Source organism: Chlorocebus sabaeus, chromosome 7, assembly GCF_047675955.1.
Source record: "Chlorocebus sabaeus isolate Y175 chromosome 7, mChlSab1.0.hap1, whole genome shotgun sequence".
NCBI lineage: Eukaryota > Metazoa > Chordata > Mammalia > Primates > Cercopithecidae > Chlorocebus > Chlorocebus sabaeus.
Window position 1 is genome coordinate 61,559,215 of NC_132910.1, and position 14,537 is coordinate 61,573,751.

The 14,537-nt window shown below is 40.6% G+C and overlaps 1 protein-coding gene across 2 annotated transcripts in view; it reads right to left on the bottom strand.

Annotated features, from left to right (window-relative positions):
* ELOVL6 (ELOVL fatty acid elongase 6) overlaps positions 1 to 14,537 on the bottom strand; it is a 149,559-nt gene that overhangs the window by 8,871 nt on the left and 126,151 nt on the right. For both annotated transcript variants that reach the window (XM_073017540.1, XM_007999543.3), the window contains exon 4: positions 5,183 to 5,334. In XM_073017540.1, coding sequence (XP_072873641.1) covers positions 5,183 to 5,334 — 152 coding nt within the window. The remainder of the gene's footprint in view (positions 1 to 5,182; positions 5,335 to 14,537) is intronic.

Below are 14,537 nucleotides of genomic sequence, written 5' to 3' on the forward strand. Positions count from 1 at the left end.
TCTGTGCCTCCAATCCCTCTGTCGACAATAACGTAGACACAATCAATTCCAGCTACCTTTGTTCATAGTGTAAAGAAGGTAGATGTCTAAGAAACTGTATGTTTAAAACAAATTGAGTCATTCATAATTGAATAGATGCTTTTATGAGTCTGTTAGCATTAACTAAAATATAAATCCCCATACAATTCCAAACACATTATAATAAATTTGTCATAAAGTGATATGCATTTCATCCTAATTCTTTAGTTTAACTCTATCATCACTTTTATATTAAAATTTTATTGTCTAAAGAATGATTAAGAAAAACCATATTAGAATGGGCCAGTGTGGGATGGAAAGTGGAAGGTACAATTCTGGAGTTAAGAACGGCTTTGTGTTTCTCCTGTCTGGAGGTGAGGCTATATCTCAGGTTTATCTGAGACACACTGGGTGTTTCTAGTTACTTTAGGGAGCGGAGTGGAGTGGAGGGGTAGGAGGGGAGAAAACATGTCCCAAAATTTCAATGACAAAATTAACTTAAATTTGCTTAGGAGTTTTTTCCGGAACACATATGCGGGATGGTGGGTGCAGGAATGAAACTGAGCGTCTCGCAGCAATGGCTCTGGAGCTGATCAGTAGTACCATTCAACACCCTATCAGGGTTACTATCCCCAAGACTGCTGACCCAAAGAGTGGTAGTTTCCCTCAAGCAGGGGGAAACTGGTGGGGCTCCAGAAGAGCTAACCAAGTCCTCGCACGGTTTTGGATATGGCAGCTGAGATGCATCAGTCATGCTGCTCTAGCAGGTACAAATTATTTTTCCTCTGGGGAAACCACATAATGTCACATTTAATTTGTCATGAGCCAGAGTCATGCCAAGTGAAGGTAATTTCAGGCTTTCCAGAAGCTATGGAGTGACCCAGAAATGTTAACTATCAGAGGAACTGTGCATTTGAGTTGGTCAATCAATCTTTCTTGTTCAAATGTCCTGTTGGCATAACGGGAAGGATGCTGGCCAAGTACAAGCAATGGGACTTTAGACTCTTGGATGTTTCAGTCATGTCATTTTGGCTACCTCCTGGCTCATGTTCTCTTTATCATAATTTCTCTAACCTTTGGTCCAACTATTATCATGGAAGAGTCAGCTTTCAGGCAGGGCATGGTGTTCCTTATACCCAAGTGTCCCTTCTTAACTACACCTTTGCAGCTGCAGGAAAAGCAACAAGCATTTGGAAATCCCCAGGGTGTTCTTGGCCACCAAGAGACACAGAGAGGCTACTCTGTGTGTGTGGTTTGTGACACACAGCTGAGTCCCTCTTCCCAGAGCTAGCTAGAGTGCTGCTGAGTCAGAGCTTCAAAAACAATGACATGCTCAACTGAGCAAGGACCTGGGCTCACAGCAGATGTTTCCAAGTTCTAACAAAACAAAATCTCAGCAGGTTTTAATATAATCCAAATAGTAGGTGCTCAAAGATTTGGCACACAAAGCAGGTTAGTGGCTCTCTTCCTCTCACTTGTTCTAGTGGCCTGCAACCCCATAATTCACTGAAATGAGCACACGGTTTTCTGCTGAAACAGAAAGCTCTTCTTGCTATTTATTAAGAGTTTAGTGAAGGGGGAGTTAGTGTAGAATGAGAAGCATTTCAGTTGGGGAAGATGCAAAAGTTCTGGAAGTTGATGGAGTAATGGTTGCTCAACAATCTGAACAGTATGTATATTTTACTGCAATTTAAAACAAGAGTTTGAGTTTGTGGGAGCTGGGGGGATACAGTTTCAGTATTGTACATGGAAGAACTGTTTTTTTCCTCACAAGATCTTTTCCTTTTGTTGCTCATAAGGGAGTCCAGAGTCTTAGAATATTGAAAGGTAAAACTTGGGACCTAAAAATAAGAAAAGTTCTAAATAATCGAAATGGGTAAATCTCTCTTAACTCAAAAGTGGAGACAAGATTTCCCAACTACACAAACTGGAAAGAAATTTAACGTCCAAAATGCATGGGAAAAAAAAGTCATCCAGGCAAACATGTTGACTACGTAAAGACCTAGGTCTGCTTGTCTTGGAAACACTTGCACTGATTTTGGACCTGTTTTGAGTCAGCAGTTAACCTCTGAATGGCCATTGTCAGAGGAGCTCCAGAGTATTTGAAGAACAATATCCTATATTTTAAAATGTAAAAAAAAAAAAAAAAAAAAAAAAAAGTATTCAGGATATGAAAATTATCTCTATAAAAGGTTTGAAACTGTATGAAGAATTTGTGTTACTAATTAGCCTCATTAAAAACTACATCAAGATTAGAATATTATTTTTCCCAACACTTCAATCTCATATTTTAACTACAGAGGGATCAATTATTGGATAATTCACAAAGGACTACTACAAGTTATTGTGATGAATGAGTCCTTTCCAGGGAAAGGGATTATCATGCCAGCGGCACACCACTCCTGTTGACTGCAAATAGGAGACTGGACTATGGCTCCTTTGGGGCTCAAGAGGGAAAACTCTGTTCAATTACAATGTCCGCCATGAGGCTGAGGGGAGTGGACATTTGGGCTGGATTAAATTAAGACAGGAGATATTAAGATCATCAGCATCAACACAACCAAGATAGAAGATGAAAACATGAATACCTCTGGTTGCTACACTAATAGGTCTTCTCTAGGAATCCTAAAAGTCAGGAGGACAGAGAGCATAGGTCTGATTATGTCTTTAAAGGAAATTCATCACTATAGATAGCTTGAGGTGGCATTTCAATTAATTATTCCTCCAAAAGGTAGAAAGGACTATGTTTGTTCTCAAGCACCTCAAATACAGCTGCATATAACTCAGAACACAACACAGACAAGTATTCCTTGCAGGGAAAAGGCATTTCTAGAAGAAAACACTGAGGCTGCTTCTTTGCGATCTGAGGCTTAAAGGTCAGACATATCATACCATTTCTTATTAAAAAAAAAATCTGGGGGGGAGGTAGTAAAAGGTAGAAATTGTTGAAGTGTTCAGGGGTAGCATTCAGGGGAAATCACATGTTTCATGCATTTACTACATTTCTGTAGCTGTAGTCAGGTCTTTGTCAAAAAAGATAGGGGATTAATAAGGTTATTAAATAGCATAAAAGTCAGAGGGATATATTTCTCAACTAAAATAATTCAAACTTTAATAATGTATAAATTTATTTTAAAGAAAAAAAGCCACAGCCGGGCACAGTAGCTCATGCCTGTAATCGCAGCACTTTAGAGGCCAAGGAGGGCTGATTACCTGAGGTCAGGAGTTCAAATCCAGACTGGCCAACATGGTGAAAACCCTGTCTCTACTAAAAATACAAAAATTAGCCAGGTGCTGTGGCACACACCTGTAATCTCAGCTACTCGGGAGGCCGAGGCACGAGAATCGTTTGAACCCGGGACGCGAAGGTTGCAGTGAGCTGAGATAGCACCACTGTACTCCAGCCCAGGCAACACAGTGAGACTCTGTCTCAGTGGGGAGAAAAAAGAGTCACAAAACCCCAAGAATAAAGAATACATGCTCACACTCTCAGATCAACCCCAGTTTGAGAACAAGTGCTCTGATTCAGAAACTCTATGAATCAAAGCAAATTAAAATATTCTCATATAATTTTAAAATTCCCTGAAATACCTCTTCAGATTTTTCAGGCATTGTCTGTAAATCCAGGGTGAAAACCACTTCTTTAGCCTATGACTTCATACCTAGTGGTACCAATACCTCCTGGGGTCTGGTTCATAAAATTTGTATCATAAAATTCCTTTTAGATAAAGTTGCCATTCTATTTCAGCCGGTGCTTAACATAAATGCATTGAATGAATGACTAAATGAATGCACACTAATGCATTTTAGCCTGAGACCATTTTCATAGGCTGCGTGTGTACAGGCGTATGTGTGTCGCGGAGGGGTGCAGGCGTGCACATGCATGCAGTAGTTATCTAGTTATTTTGGACTATCTTTGTACCTCTGCCCCTCTTAGAAAAGGCTTTCAGGAAAAATTTTCTTCTATTGTTCTTCCCTTGTTTTTGACCTGGGATGACAGTAGCGCAAACCAACTGTCATCTACTTATAAACAGCAGGTTTCTGGATTCCAGTGGAAGGCGGCTGGGTTGCTGGCCTGCACACATCAGACTCTTCCCATTCTATCTGAATAGACACGAGGCATGAACGAGGAGCACCTTACAGAGACTGCTCATATCTTATACTGCAGGTGGTTTGTAGGGAAAGTATAACCTCGATCTCCCTCTTTAGGAGAAACAGGTGAGGGGACAATACATATTAGGTTGGTGCAAAAGTAATTGCAGTTTTGCCATTGAAAACCATGGCAAAAATCGCAATTGATATCTTTTGAACTAAGTATGTATAATTCTTATTGCAGGTAAAAAAAACCCCAGAATCCCAGACGGTGACCAGGTTTGCCTTACCAGTTTGTACCTGTACAATCTGTACCAGTTTGCTAGTATTACTCATGGATATACTCAGAGCTTATTGTCACCACTAGATCTCTTTCTGTGTAAATAAAGACATTTTCCTGGAAAACTGTGCCCACATCAGCTCCTTGACTTTACTATTTCTGCTAACCTGTGCCACACTTACATTCAAGACCATTAAAGAGTTGAGGGAAAAATTATAGAAATCTACAAATACAGCCTGTATTTTCTATTAATTTCTAGAAGGTAAATTACATTCCCCTTCCCTAAGGCCAGTCTTGATGATTAAAATCAAACACCACCAGAGACCAACCCTTAGCATTTGTTAATGAGAACATGAGGGTCCCCAAATGAAAAGCTTAATTCCTAATCTGAATCCTAACTCTACAGATGAAAGTACGCTCAGATATGGGACTTGGAAATAGCTGTGTTGCTCTTTTTTCCCCCATATTTTAATATTAGCTCAGCTCAGTGGGCCTTTTAAAGGGGGATGTGTACATTTTATAAGTCCCTGGCGGTATATTTTTAGTAGAGCTAAAAAATCAGCATGTTTGGTATAAACTATCTGCTGTTAATATGCACAATGTAAAATTATTTAAAAGGAAAGAGGGAGTGAACAATAGAAAGTAGAAGTCAGTCAAGAACTCAAATTCATTCACTGTAACTTTTCTGAAACCAACAAAATAGGACCTTCAAATTGTTCCTTTGCTCACTAAATAAATATTGTGGATATGTTGCTACAAAGAGAGGGAGAGGAAATGGAAGAAGGTACTCACCTAGTTCGGGTGCTTTGCTTAGCACAAATGCATAAGCCCAGAATTTGCTGACAGGTCCATTGTAAAAACCCTGGTCACAAACTGACTGCTTCAGGCCTTTGGTCATCAAAATGTACACCATATAAGCACCAGTTCGAAGAGCACCGAATATACTTCATGATGAAAAGAGAAAAGAAACAGCATTTAGGAAAATAGTTTCACTTCTCACATTAACCATATTTAGAAGACTGGTTTGCCACTGGCAGAAAATAGGCATAAGAATCATAATATTTGTATTTCCTTGAAAGCATCTTAAAATGAGCGAATACAATGACTCCAGCACTTTATTCTGAAACCATACATGATACCACTTTCTCTTCATCAATGTTCCAAAAAGAGGTCATGAGAAAGGGTAATAGATTCAGGGCAGGATCTCATGAAGAACACTGGTGACCTTTGAGTTTCAGCTTGGAAACTATTCCTCGGAGAGCAGATGGGTGTGGCTGCAAACTCTTTGAATTACCTCACTTTTGCCCTGTGTCTGGTTATTCTCCAAGTTCCACTGGCTCTATTTCCTGAAAACCTGTTTCTCTTTAAGCAAACTTTTCCTCTACCTCTGGACTTGCCTTACCAGCCCAGGCTTTTCGGACTCTCCTTGGATTTCTCCAGCAGTCTCCAAATTGCTTTCTACTCTCTGATCCATCTTTCTCAGAGATGTCAGAATGAGACTCCTTCAAAGCTTAGCTCTGTCACCTCCTCCAGGAAGCCCATTCAGGCAGAGACAAGTGCTCACCCCCTGAGCTCCCTAGCACCATGTGCTAATACCGCCCCAACACTGCTCTTCAATGCTCTGTGATGTGTTTATCTCCACATAGGCACAGGTGCTCAATACAGATTGTCGAAAAAGTGAAGAAAAAATAAATTTTTTAAATCAAGGAACTGGTAACGAAACAGGAAGTTCTGGAACACGTTAGGCTCAAGAAACACAACCTGCTGTGGGAAAGTACTTGGCAACGGGAACAAGCAGCTGCTGTTACGAAGTGAACCCTGTAAGTGTACATCCCAAAGTGTGTGAACCACGCCCAGGCTGAAAGGAGAGCTGGATGATTGTGTGGGGAAGACGGACCTGCTTAGCCTTTTCTGCCCCAAAGGGCAGCATCTTACTCTAGAAGTCTGTCGAGAGATCAATGAATGAATGAACAACTGTTGAATTGGGAAATGGAGACTTCTTTTCTCCTCAGAGGCACTATTTTTTATTTAAAATATCTTATTTAGAGTTGCTCTAGAATAAATCATTCCACTAGGCTAACCTGTCCAGAAAGCATGCATCTGTCAACTAGAACTAAAGGTCAACTTTGTACAGAATCAAAATAATGAAGTTTAATTCCTGGCAATTGCCTATTAAGTTGGGTCTTTGTAGGTAGCTTCTCTAAAGGTATGAAGACTCCATCAAACGGTGTTACTCTTTCCAGTGTATGAAATTGTCCTGCAGAGGATTACTGTCATTTTACAGATACAGATCTTGTTCAATCCTTTAGTGGTTTTTCTCTGCACTTAGAATAAAAACCTCAACTCCTTTATCAGAACTGACAAGGCCTCTCTGCACTGCCTCTCTCTCCCCATTCTCCACTCTCACCTCCTGCCATTCTCGTCTTGCTTGCTATGAGCCAATCACTCCAGCACTTTCAGGCACTTTCAGTTTTCTGCCTCAGCACCTTTGCATTTCTCCCCTCTTCATAACAAAACTGGCTTCATTTTACTTTCTTATATCAAGGAAATATCTCCTCCCAGTGGAATGACCTCAGTCTTTATAGTCCATTATCTGTCCTAATTTGGGGATGAAGGGTTGATTTCATTAGTAGCATCAAGTAATGGATATTTTTCTGCCTTATCTGAATTTTTTTTAGTGTACTCTCTTTCCCTCACCAGACGATGGCTACGTTTTTTTTTTTTGACAGAATCTTGCTCTGTTGCCCAGGCTGGAAGGCAGTGGCATGATCTCGGCTCACTGCAACCTCCGCCTCCCGGGTTCAAGTGACTCTCCTGCCTCAGCCTCCCAAGTAGCTGGGACTACAGGTGTGCACCACCATGCCCAGCTAATTTTTTGTGTTTTTAGTAGAGATGGGGTTTCACTATGTTGGCCAGGCTGGTCTCAAACTCCTAACCTCGTGATCCACCCACCTCAGCCTCCCATAGTGCTGGGATATAGCCCAAAAGCCTTCCTGTTACTCTACTTGCTGTTAGACTATGTGATGCACACATGATCAGAGTAGATCCAAAGAATGTATCTTTGAAATAGTTACTATCCTTTCATCCTTTTGGGTCTCAAAAAATCATTGTAATTTATTCTCCGTTTCTAAGGTATTCACATAAGTTCATTTATTCTTTCAATGGTCAAATATTTATTGGCATGATTTTAGATGATGGAGTGAAAAAAAATCATGAAGCTAACTCTGGCTAGTGGGTGGAAGACTTCAGAGGAAGTGGTATTTGAATTAAGGGCAAATCAGTATTCACAAGTTTGAGGGCTAGGGTACGGGGAGGTCACTTCAGAGCGCTGTAGAACGGAAGGTTTTGATATCATGGTGACCTACAATATTGCTGACAGCAAGTGTATAGCACATATTATTGTCCCATATCTGGACATGTGCCTCATTCCCTAAGCTCTGAACAATAAGGCTGACTCAGAACAGAGGACAGTAGCACTTTTCAGGGAAACCGTCAGTGCCAGCCATTGGGCCCATGTGTCTGTGGGCAAAGGCGCATTGTTGGGATGTGACAGTGCTACTGCTGGGGAGTGCTGTGGGGGCTGCCTGGCCAATGGGATAATTGTTATTTGTGGGGAGCCACTAGCTCCGCCCCTGGCACATTTCAGCCTCTGCACACTTTGGAACCAGGTGGTTTTTATCACAACAGTGTCACACTGTGACGCTTTACCAAAATACACTTTAAGGTGAAGAGACTTTCCTTCCTCCCTCCCTAAGTTACATTAGCTTGAGAGGCAGTGTGATGCAGCAGGCAAATATGCTGCTCTGTTCTGCTACCCCCAGTCCTTACTTAGGCCCACAGCAGACGTTGCTAATCAATCTCAGCACTCTTTCTGGCCATCCCTGAACAACACATTGACGTTCTCGGCAACTCTATGCCACTGTCAATAGATCAGAGTTGCAAATTGAACCCTTGTACAATAGGCTCCAATCACAGCCCAAACACTTACTACTAACAGTTTTATAATTAGCCAAGTTACTGAAGAATCTTTTCCTCTGAAATGAGAGTAATATCTAACATGCAAATTCATCTTATGAATTTTGTAAAGCAATATAAGTAAGGTATTTAGTTAGCATCAAGCCTCTGATGTATAGGTGCTCAACGAAACAGTTTTCATTATACTACTCTTCTTACTCTATTACTATTTGTATTATTATTATTGCTGATTTACTTTGGCTAACCCTCAATGTTGAAAATCACCTTCCTCTCTGATCTTATTTTGTCAGGTAAGAGAGATTAAGGTTAATTAACCCTAATTCAAAGTTAAAGAAACTGATTTACAGCTAATTCAATTTGCCACATTGATTGTTCATATTATTCCTATTGCTATAAGAATTTTTACTTATATACATTTTTTTCTTGGACAAGTGAGTCTCTAGGAGCCAAGGATGGCTGTCATTCTCAAAGCACTTCTCAGGTTTCCGGAGGCCTGCTCCTGGTGTGGCGACCCCAAGGAGGGACATCTCCTGCAGTGGGGTTGCTCTTTTGGAGCAGTAGAAGCTGGCCAGAGTGCGGGGTCAAGGAGGGACAGCCTGGGCAGTCCACACCTGGTGGGCTCAGTCTCCCAGTTCCTGATCCTGACTCTCATCTCCACAAAAGGTAATCATGCACCAACTTTCCACAAGTGACAACTAGTGAGTTTACAACAGGATGTGAAATGAGCACTTTCCATAGAAAGGCTTGAAGGAGAAGCTGTTGGTATAGAAAAGCTTCTGTTTCAAGTGAAATTATCTTTCCTTCACATGATAAAGATTATTCTAAATCTAGAGCCTCAAACAGGCTGCGGGTCTGGACCACTGTGTTGAATGAAGGCAGATTATTACTACGTCACATGCCTTTTCCCAGCTCTATGGTCATACTTTTAAAAAAAAAGAAATATACCATACAGGCTTGGAGCGGTGGCTCATGCCTGTAATCCCAGCACTTTGGGAGGCTGACGCGGGTGGAGCACCTGAGGTCAGGAGTTTGAGACCAGCCTGGCCAACATGGTGAAACCCCATCTCTACTAAAAATACAAAAATTAGCCAGGCACGGTGGCACATGCCTGTAATTCCAGCTACTCGGGAGGCTGAGGCAGGAGAATTGCTTGAACCTGGGGAATGGAGGTTGCAGTGAGCTGAGATTGTGCCATTGCACTCCATCCTGGGCAACAAGAGTGAAACTCTGTCTCAAAAAAAAGAAAAGAAAGAAAAAGAAATATACCATACATATCATTTTTGTCAAAGCCAAATGAATCAGTGGAATAGCAGAGAGCTCTGTGGAGGGAGCAGTATACATTTCTGCTCCCTCTGCAACATCAGACACAATGCAGTAAGGAGATGAGGAGGTGGGGATCACCGTCCTGATTAGCTAAGGTGCTTTCTTCTCAAACTCCTGCACTGGGTTCCTAATCCACAAGGAGCCTGTTTCCTGATCACTAGCTATTTGCCATGGGATGTCAGGAGGGGCCAAGAATATCCATTATACAATTAACTATAATACTTTGTGGGTGGGGGAGGGTATCTTCTGTTTTATACTGTGTACATTTCTGCACTATTTGACCATTTTTAATTTTTTTTTAAGCAATAAGATCTTGTTCTATTGCACAGGTTGGCGTGAAGTGGCTCAATCACAGCTCACTACAGCCTTGAACTCCTGACCTCAAGTGATCCTCCTGCCTCAGCTTCCCAAGTAGCTAGGATTATAGGCATGAGCCACTGTCCCTGTCTATTTAACTATTTTAAAACAAGCACATATTAGATTTTTTTTTAAATGAAAATGGGGTCTCATCATCTTGCCCAGGCTGGTCTTGAACTCCTGGACTCAAGCAACCCTCCTGCCACAGCCTCCCAAAGTGCTGGGATTATAGACGTGAGCTACTGCACCTGGCCCAGATTGATAATGTTTAAAAATCTACTTTAAATAGGTGCCTGGCCACAATCGATGCAATCACAATGCTACCAGCTTGTTAGGCTTTCCTAGTGAATTTCTAGCGTGATGTTGACATGTAACACTAATCCCTAATCAGCCCTTGGATGACAAACTGGCATTAGGACTGGTGGAGAAAAGACTGTTTCATGTATTAAATCAACACATATTTAACACCCACCAAGTGTCAGATATTACAGTACTCATGAGGGAGGTTGGGGAGGGGGAGTTTCTACAGCCTATTGCAGGAGACAACAAACATGAAAATAAACAAATATATATGTGTAACAAAAACAATAGAAACAATTAGTGGCACTGAAGAGCTGAAGAGTATGTATGTGTATAAGGTTGGGAGTTTCCTTTGGATATTTACATAAACAGATGTTGGAATTTTTAGAATAAAAGTTTAGAAAGCAAGTTCTTGTTTTCAGGGTTTTTTTTTTTTTTGTCTTTTATAGGTGTTATGTATTGCGGTCCTTTTTAAAGATGTGTAAGATATGCCCAATCTTCTTTAAAACCAGGCTTTGGGCTGGGCTGGGCACAACGGCTCACAGCTGTAAATCTAGCACTTTGGAAGGCTGAGGTGGAGAGTTTGAAGCCAGCCTGGGCAATATCGTAAAACCTCATTTCTATGAATGCAAAAATTAGCTGGGCAAAGTGGTGCACACCTGTAGTCCCAGCTATTCAGGAGGCTGAGGTGAAAGGATCGCTTGAGTCCAGAATGTCGAGCCTGCAATAAGCCATAATTGTGCCACTGCACTCCAGCCTGGGTGACAGAGTGAGACCCTTTCTCAAAACAACAACAGCAACAACAACAAAACTTCCTAAGGCTTTGACCATGACGTCTGACCATTTACCTACTTGCAAAAAGACTGAATAACTCCATATTTTAACCTTCCACTTTTATTTCCATCTGGAAGTCAAAATGGAATAGCTCAGTAATGTTAAGAATTCCAGAATTCTGCCCTGGGGGAAAAACAGAGCCTTGGGTATAGATCATCAATACTTTAAATTATATTCACATGAACATCAATAGTTGATTTAAAAAAAAAACAATTTTACATTGTTCCCTTATTGATCTTCATCTCAAATTAAGATTTTTTTGGAATCAAACCATAGTTTCTCAAGGATCTTTTATTGTGAAATGCCAACCGCCAACCAATCTCCACCCTACTAACTCAATAACCAAAGGTACAATTACTTTCTAGTATTAGGCAATGAAAATATTTTATCATATTTCTATCCTACTATCAAAGGGGGGTGGGAGTGGGAAACGAGTTGTCAAAACACAGCAACAGGTGATCCAACAGTAGCAACTCTTTATTAACATAGGAGAGGTCACTGATTTTCTTGATAACAAAATCTGAACTGCTGTTGGTCTTAGACTCTGACAGTTTCCAGAGTAGGAAGAATATCCAATGATGCCAAAACAGGTTAAAACAAATTAATCTCAAATCTACTGTAATGCTTCTAGATTTGGGGGATGACATAGGATTACAGTGCCTGTGATACAGAATTATGGCATCTGCATGTCAGTATCATGTCTCTACAAACCATGCACCCAAACTCTAAACCCTTTCTACACTTGAGAACAGGCATCTTTATTTTATTTTACTTTAAGTTCTGGGATACATGTGCAGAACGTGCAGGTTTGTTACATAGGTATACATGTGCCATGGTGGTTTGCTGCACCCATCAACCCATCATCTAGGTTTTAAGCCCTGTACACATTAGGTATTTGTCCTGATGCTCTCCCTCCCCTTACCCGCCTCCCCCTGACAGGCCCTGGTGTGTGATGTTCCCCTCCCTGTGTCCATGTGTTCTCATTGAGAAGAGGCATCTTTAATAGACAATGTCTACTTTAATTTGGTCTAGTGGTTAGCCTTAGCTAAAAACGTATTTTTCAGTAATATAAAAAGCCAAAGTGTAGATTTTATTTTTTTGTCTAATAAATGTGTAAGCAGTTAAATGGGGGGATAGGTTGTAATATTCTGATAATTTTCTTCCTCTGCTACTTAACAATTCAGTGTATAGCTTCACTTTACCCTTGATTACTCTGTGATCATTTCTAGGTTTGAGTCATTTATCTTGCTTGAAATCTTACATACCTCCGTTAGAAAATTTGAAAATCTCCCCAACACCTTGTGGATCAAGAAACACGAGGCAAAAACTACACATCACATTATCATAATAAAAAAATACACATATTTTGACCTAGCAATTGCACTGTTGGAACATGCATTAGTCTGTTCTCACACTGCTATAAGAAACTGTCTGAGACTGGGTAATTTATGAAGGAAAGAGTTTTAATTGACTCACAGTTCCACAGGGCTGGGGAGGCCTCAGGAATCTTACAATCATGATGGAAGAAGAAGTAAATATGTCCTTCTTCACATGGTAGCAGAAAGGAGAAGTGCCAAGAAATGTCCTCTGACATGAAAATCGGTAAATAAATTACAATGAACACAATATAGCCATGAAATGTACCAGCGATCTTTGCATCAGGTGCTGACATGAAAGAACACCAAGATGCTCAATTAAGTGAAAAACATAAAGAGCAGGAGAGTACCTATGGTATGATCCAATTTGTGTACATTTTTTTTAAAGGTTATGCATCTATATGATTACTGTTAGAATTTCATTTTATTAATCAACATATCATTTTCTTTCAGAAGCTATTAGAAAACTAACTTTAAATCTTTATTTCTAATATTTATGTCTTTCACATATTTTAAGTTGATATCTGAAGTAAAATAATCCTTGGGTTTTTTCAATTTAAAAAAATGTTACCTTAAAAGTCTGAATGTTACTTAGACATAAATGCCTTTCACAGAGATCTCCTCCGAGATCTGACATGCTAGCTGGAGCTTTTAATCTAGTGGGGAAGCAGACAGTCAACAATATGAAAAAAGGACAATAATAAATAAATTAAAACTAAAATACATGATAAGAGAGAAAAGTACTAGATATAAAAGCCGAACTTAATTTAGAGTAGGATAAGGAAGACAGAGGACAGAGATAAGGCCTTTTGGGAGAAATAACATTTAGGCCTTGAGGCATGAAGTAACTTCCATAGCTTTCTATATCTAAAATGGTATCTAAAAATGACTGATAAATTGTATCATATGATGATAATCTTGAACTCCCAGACTGAGAAAATGCCACATGTTGCAGTGCAAAGCCTGTCTGTGCTGAAGACTTCATGGAAGAAGCAGTAAGTGAGGAAAGTCTTGGAGCACAGAGGAGCTATCTTCGTGGATAATATGATCCCCTGATAAACCTAAGAGCAGAGTGCACTCTATGGCTGCTGTCTCCACTCACCACCAATCCCCTGGTGGTCAGAAAACTTCAATCGCAAACAGATGTTCTGATTAAATGTTTGATAGGATCAGTTGGCTTCGACTCACTTTCAGAAGTACCCGTTTATTCCCTTAACTTGTAAACCTAAGCTTTTTAAACATAAAAAAGAAAGCTTTAAGGGTCTGAACATTTCTTAGGTAATAACTCCCTTGCTTTTCAGAGGTCTGACATGTTGGATACTGCTCAGCACTGTCCCTGCATCTGGAGTGTGCAACTGGAAAGGAGCACGCTTGCTCCAGTTACCTGGCACAGCAGAGAAACGTGGGGGCCAAGTTTTAGAAACTAACCTGATAAAAACCGCCTGGCAGAGTGAGGAGTGAGGAGGGGTGGAGAGATTATAAATAATGAGCTGGGCTCCGTGGCTCACGCCTGTAATCCCAACACTTTGGAAGGCCCAGGCAGCCTGAGCTCAGGCGTTTGAGACCAGCTTGGCTAACATGGCGAAACCTGTCTCTACTAAAAACACAAAAATTAGCTGGGCGTGGTGGCAGTGCCTGTAGTCCCAGCTACTCAGGAGGATGAAGCTGGAACCAGGGAGGCAGAAGTTGCAGAGAGCCAAGATTGCGCCACTGCACTACAGCCTGGGCAACAGAGCAAGACTCTGTCTCCAAATAATAATAATAATAACAATGGGGGCAATTGGTACCATAATGGATATCAATTAGCATTTCCCAAAAGAAAGAGAACACCTGGCTATAGAATTTATAACATTTTGAGATTCTGATGAAGATATCACACTATTTTGTAAAACAAGCAGGATTTTATGTTACTTGAGCTACTATTATTATTATTTTTCTTGGGGGGGGGGGGGATACAAAGACTTCATCTCCTTGGCACTACT